At 49.5% G+C, this 6,008-nt stretch overlaps 1 protein-coding gene across 1 annotated transcript in view; it reads left to right on the top strand.

Moving 5' to 3' along the window:
* Positions 1-1,980: 1,980 nt before the first annotated feature.
* Positions 1,981-6,008, top strand: part of EIF3A (eukaryotic translation initiation factor 3 subunit A) — a 29,016-nt gene continuing 24,988 nt past the window's right edge. Inside the window, exons 1-2 of the mRNA XM_068198210.1 lie at positions 1,981-2,138; positions 5,714-5,904. Coding sequence (XP_068054311.1) covers positions 2,090-2,138; positions 5,714-5,904 — 240 coding nt within the window. The 5' untranslated portion in view covers positions 1,981-2,089. The remainder of the gene's footprint in view (positions 2,139-5,713; positions 5,905-6,008) is intronic.

Genomic DNA, 6,008 nt, shown 5'->3' with positions numbered 1-6,008 from the left:
GCCCGCCCCCCCGCCATTTACTGAGCGGCCCCCCCGCCCGCTCCCTGCGCCTTCCTGCTCTGGGAGCGGCCCGCCTGTTCTCCGCCCGTAACGGGGGGAAACGGGTCTGGGGAAAATGAGTCTTTTTCGTTGTCTGCGTCACAGAATCCCAGGATAGTCAGGTTGGAAGGGACCATGGGGCTCAGCCGGTGCCACCGCCGTGCTGAAGCAGGTCCCCAGAGCACGGCACTCGGGAGCGTGTCCAGACGCCTTTTGGACATCTCCAGTCCGGGAGACTCCAAACCTTCCGTGGGCAGTGGCCCAGTGTGTGATCGCTGCGCAATGCACAAGTTCTTCCTCGTATACAGGTGGAATTCCGTGTGTTTCTGCCTGTTGCCTCTGGAGCAGAGCCTGGTCCATCTGACACCTCCCTTCAGATAGTGACAGACGTGGATGAGACCCGTGTCTCTTCTCCAGGCTGAACAGGCCCAGCTCCCTCAGCCTTTCCCCAAAACTGAAGAGCTCCAGTGCCCTCATCATCTCTGCAGCCCTTTGAGAGTCATGGGGCACAGTTCATGTGAAATGTTACACAAAAGGAGAGTGGCCCTGCTGGCAACCACCTCCTGAAGTCATGGCCAGGAGCCCTGAGTAACCCAAAACAGACATCCCTGTGTTTCTACACAGCGTGGATGAAGGCTGGCTTGTGCCCAAGTGGGGACTGAGTGGCATGAGGAACAGTCATGGAAGCAGAACAATTATTCCTGAGTAACTCCATGCATCACCAATTTTATTGAAAATGTAAGGATCTCATTTGCACGTTTGGATGAACAGTGGCACCTGAACATTAGACTCCATGATGTTAAGGGTCTTTTCCAACCTAAATGATTCTAGGAATACCATGGTACTGATTAGGAAACTTCTGAAATAACTGGGATAACCAGAGGAGCATCAGAAACTGCTAAAAAACCATGTGAAGTTCTGGGAGAAGCCAGGCCTGTCCCAACGTGGCTAGGGAACACACTAAAGGGCAGCTTGCCATATGATTCTCATGAAGTCATCAAGTACACACATTACTCAGCTACCACATAGGAAGAGACACGACAAGACAGACGATACAAAATTGTCATGATCCAAGCTTGGAGGGCTTTTAGAGATCCAAAAACATGGAGTGGGCTGCCCAACAGCAAATCCAGCAATAAATACCAGGCAGGACACCTGCAGTCCCCATGAGAGCACAGCTGCCCCCATGAGAAGGCTGCAAGGACAGTCACTGGCTCCGGTGACATGGGCACAGCTGCCACCCCGACCGTAGGTAGTCAGTCACCTGACAAGACTTTTAAATTGATTTTATGAACGCAAGAAAAGCACTTGTTCAGCGCTATAAATACCTTAGTGATGACTACTTCATGCAGACCACACTAAAATACAGGTCCGTCATGGTTTGGGAACAGAATTCCCCAGTTTAGTGTTCCCACTGAAACACCCCAGACCGTGCACCACTCGGTCACGTCCCCCTCACCTCCCCCTGTGACACGATGGAGAACTGAAGGCACAGAAAGGTAAAGATCCCGGGCTGGGCAAAGAACAATTTACTAGAAGCAGCAATGGAATAAGAAATCGAACAGTAAGAACAATGATAATAACAGGGTGTGCGAGACAGGCGAACGACTCACACGGGGCCCAGCGCCACCCGACCGCCCCCCCGGCAAACCCCCCTGTGCCCCCCGGCATCGTTTAAGGCTCATCCGGACAAAGAGCTTTGTGGAGCTCGGCCCGCGCTCCCCTGCCGGTCCCGATCCGCCTCACGGGCCCGATCTCCCCAGGACCCCATCTCACGATCCCTTCAGGGTCCTGGTCCCAGTCCCCCTCCCGCTTCTTCCGCGATTCCCCCAGGATGCCCTCCCGGTCCCGATGCCGATGCGGTCCCGGTCCCGATCCCGGTCCGCGCGCGCGCCGGGCGGGGTTTCCGCTTCCGCCGCCGCCGTCACGGCGCGCGCGGGCCCCGTTCCCTCCCCTTCCCCTGGCGCTCCCTCCCTTTCCGGCCGCGCGTGCCGCCTGGCTGGAGCTCGGAGCCGCCGCCGCCCCGTGAGGAGCCGCCGCCGCCGCCATCATGCCGGTGTACTTCCAGCGGCCCGAGAACGCCCTGAAGCGGGCGAACGGTCAGTGCGGGCCGCGCCCCCACACACACTGCGCCCGGTCGCCTTCCGCGCCGCTCCCCGGCTCCCGGCCGCGCCCGCCCCGGGATCCCCGGCCGGGCCCGCCCGGGAGAGCCCACTCGGAATCCCCCGGCGCTGAGCGGAGGCCGCCCAGGAGCGCCCGCCCGGGAGGGAGCGGGGAAAGGGCCGGGCCGGGCCGGCGCGGCCGCGCCGCATGGCGGAGGGGAGGGAGGCCCGGCGGGCGCGGGGAGCGGGCCCGGCCCCGCCTCCCGCTCCCCTGGGCCCCACGGCCGCCTCCGGGCGAAGGGGGGGCCGCGGCGGCCGGGGCTGGCACGGCCTCATCCCGCGGGCCTGAGCCCGCCGGCAGGCACGGGCGGCCGGGGCCGGGCGTGAGCGGGCCGGGCCGGACCGCGCTGCCCTGCCGGGGTGATCGCAAACCCGGGCTGATCCCGGGCCCTTCCGTCCCCCGTGGGCTTCGTGTGTTCTATCCCGTCCTTGTCGTGACTCCGGTGAGAACGCAAATGGCAATACTCCCTCACTGCTGATAACACTGGTTTGCCTCTGGAAGACCGACCAAGGGAGACAATTCAGCGCTGTAGCCGTTGCTTGCTGACTGCCACATAAAAGCTGGACTGGTTATATTTATCAGCTGGCTCATTTCAGGCCAAACATATGGCTTTGACGCTTCTGTTTTTAATAGTATCCTATTTTAAGCCCTTAGCAAGACCACTTAGAACGTTCATTGTCACAGGGCTGATCGAAAGATGACACTTAAAGATATCTACAACTTAGAGATGATGAATGGGTCTTTAAATGACAGCAGGAGAGGCTGTGTGGTCTGGGGACTGTGCATTATTCGAGTACTTAGCACATTAACAAGAAAATGTGAAAGTACTGCACGTCCTCAAGATTTTTAATCAAAAATTCATTGTAAAAATCTTTCCCACAAAGATAAAAAGATGAAAGATAAAATCAGCTTCAGTCAGCGTTCAAGGATGAAAATGTGTGGTATCAGTCCTTTCACTGGAAAAGACGCATGTACCATTATATATAAATTTTATTTATATTTGCAAATTCTTGGGTAGAGAAAGTGGTATTTGGTGTGCAAGTCACATTTCTGGAATACTGACTTTAAACTGCTCATTATTATTATTGATGCTTTCCTGGTATTTAAGTTCACATTTCTTATACTGCTACAAGTCTGCTAAGTTGTGTTGAAGTGAAGGAGTGGAGTTGAACTGAAGGGTGGGAGCTGAAGGGGGTGTTCTCCAGACACATGCTGGCAATCCTGAATTTCAGTGGACTGAATGGAAAACATGACAAGCAGTGTCAAGTCCTACAAACTTCAGGGGCTCAGTCTTATCACAGCCAAGCATATTAAAGGGTGAAAAGTCGTACCTAATGCAGATTGTGTGTTGCAGAAAGCAGTTTAATGTTAAATTGGCATTTTTAATGGGGACATTCAGTGCAGTGTCCAGAGTTTCAGTGTGTTTTATAAGTAGGGCTTAAGTGAGCATTAGAAGCACTTCATGTTCTCAGTGACTTCAACATAGAGAGGTGAATGAAATATGAAGAGCATGAAGGATTTTAAGTATATACAGATGTGCAAGAAAAGTGTTTTTATAATTGATAAATATAGGTCAAGGCCAACCCTCAGCTATTGTCAGTATTTGGCATTGCTTTGTACTCAGGGATGTAATGCAACTTTAAGGAGTGTTTTATTGTTGCAGATACTAAGCCTGCTCACTGTTAGAGATACTGTGAAGCATGTGACATCTTTGTCACCTCTTGTAGTGACATGTTTTCTCACTTTGAGCTTAATTCAGGATTTTGGGTTAGCAGCAGTAGGTGAGTTGTTGATGTGTATCAGCTCCTTCTTGACCACTCAGCTTCAGTTGCTACTCTTGATACCTGTTAGCATTTTAAGTAGTATAAAAGAACAAAACTAGTAGGAGGTAACTCATAGCTACTTATGGACTCAGCTTTACAGTTTATATGCTACAGATCCGAGTTTCCATAATTTACAGTTCCTACTGCAAAGCATGGTGTTGTGTATTTGATTCTTCAGGTTCATTTTGTGCTTTTACTGAAGTGTCTCTTAAATTAGCCTTAATTATTTGACTTACTTGTAAGAACTTGTTTGGCCAGAGTTAATTAAAAGTTTCAAAACAATGTAATTTAATTCTGTGCTTTGTCCAGTTGGTTATCGACCACTGAGAGCTGTGGTTAGAGTGCCCTGGCATTGTTGCAGGATTAAACTTGCTTTTCAAGTTTATTTTCATAAAGAAAGTGTAAAGCTCAACAGTAATTGTCTCAAAAGCAGCTCTGAGACAGAATAGCAGTGTAAATTATGGGATGGAGGATAGCTTTATTAAAATTCCAGTGGTGAGTAAAGTACTGCAGGTTACTGCCACACCGTAACTTTGATTATCTTCAGTTGTATCACTGTGCTTTCTCTAGAAAGGAGCTTGCTCATCTTCTGCCAGCTCATTATTTACATCAACTGATCCATGAATATGAGCTGTTGTGGTCCTTAAGTTAAAACCACTCTGCTGCTTTCAGTCTAAACCTTTTGCCATGTTTAACTTCAAATTTGAGATTCCAAAACTTGGAAGCTCTTCTGATGTCTGAGCCCCTGGAGCAGGCCCCTACTTTAATAATTTCTGCCATTGTTTCTTTAGGAATGGAGTGCTTTCCAAGGTACTTCATGGCAGTACTGACTCTACCCCTCAGCCTTTAAGAAAAGGCATATTTCCCACTAGCGGTACTTGACTTCCCTTATCTTTTAAACCTGTTTGCTTCCCATTCTGTGTGTTCATTTCTCCTGCTGTTCTGCAGTGCACAGTACATTCAGAATAGGGTCTGTGTGTATGTGGGTCGCTGCCTCAGTGTTTCCAGTGGGTGGTTTGCTGTGTTTTGTATGAGGCGGAATGTGTGGGATATCAGAGGTGGGAGTAGCTATGATGCTGAGAGCTCCTCTTAATAACAGCAGCTGCTTAGGGAACAATAAATGGGACACTGGTTTCAGCAGCAAGGCTGATTTAAAAAGTGTCCGACCTTTCAACTGAACTTTTGATGTAACTTCTGTGAACTGAAGTGCTAAACTACTCAGGAGTTAAAAACAACAAATGAACATCTTTGCTGAATTACAGTTTTTGCCTTCCTTCCTCCCTCGCCTGAGCACAGGACTTTCAGTCACATTTATGTTTTCTTTGCACCTTATTAAATGCCCTTGGTAGGTGCTGTATCCACAAGCCTCCTGGTGGGTATTCCTTGTCCTTGATGAAACCAGGATGGTTAAAACTGGATGTTTGCATGAAGTGCTCAGTCATGCCTGGTTGGATGGAGAGATGTCTCTGCTCTCCTGAAATTCCCACGTAAATTTACTGATCAATATTAGTTTGCCAGTTATGTCATTGAACAACTGGCATTGAGTTGCCAATGTTTTTGATCTGGCCAACTAAATCAAGCCATCAATGCACTCTGAGTAGAGTTAAATACTGAATGTTTCCTGTGTTAAGCATAAAAAATACATCTTCTGCTGTGCAAGTTTTTGCTAACTTGGATTTTACTTTCAGAATTTCTTGAGGTTGGCAAAAAGCAGCCTGCCCTTGATGTTCTCTATGATGTTATGAAAAGTAAGAAACACCGAACATGGCAGAAAATCCACGAGCCAATTATGCTGAAGTACCTGGAGCTCTGCGTGGATCTGCGCAAGAGTCACCTGGCAAAAGAAGGATTGTACCAGTACAAGAATATTTGCCAGCAGGTATGGCTTTTGAATTTTTACTGTATGTATTTATAGCAAGCGTGGTGTCTGTCAGCTGATATAATCTAAAAGTAACTGATTTGTCCTGAATTAGGATTAATCTG

Source organism: Anomalospiza imberbis, chromosome 8 (assembly GCF_031753505.1).
Source record: "Anomalospiza imberbis isolate Cuckoo-Finch-1a 21T00152 chromosome 8, ASM3175350v1, whole genome shotgun sequence".
In the NCBI taxonomy this organism is placed as follows: Eukaryota; Metazoa; Chordata; class Aves; order Passeriformes; family Viduidae; genus Anomalospiza; species Anomalospiza imberbis.
The sequence above is the reverse complement of the archived record's forward strand: the minus strand, read 5'-3'. Positions and strand labels throughout refer to the sequence as shown.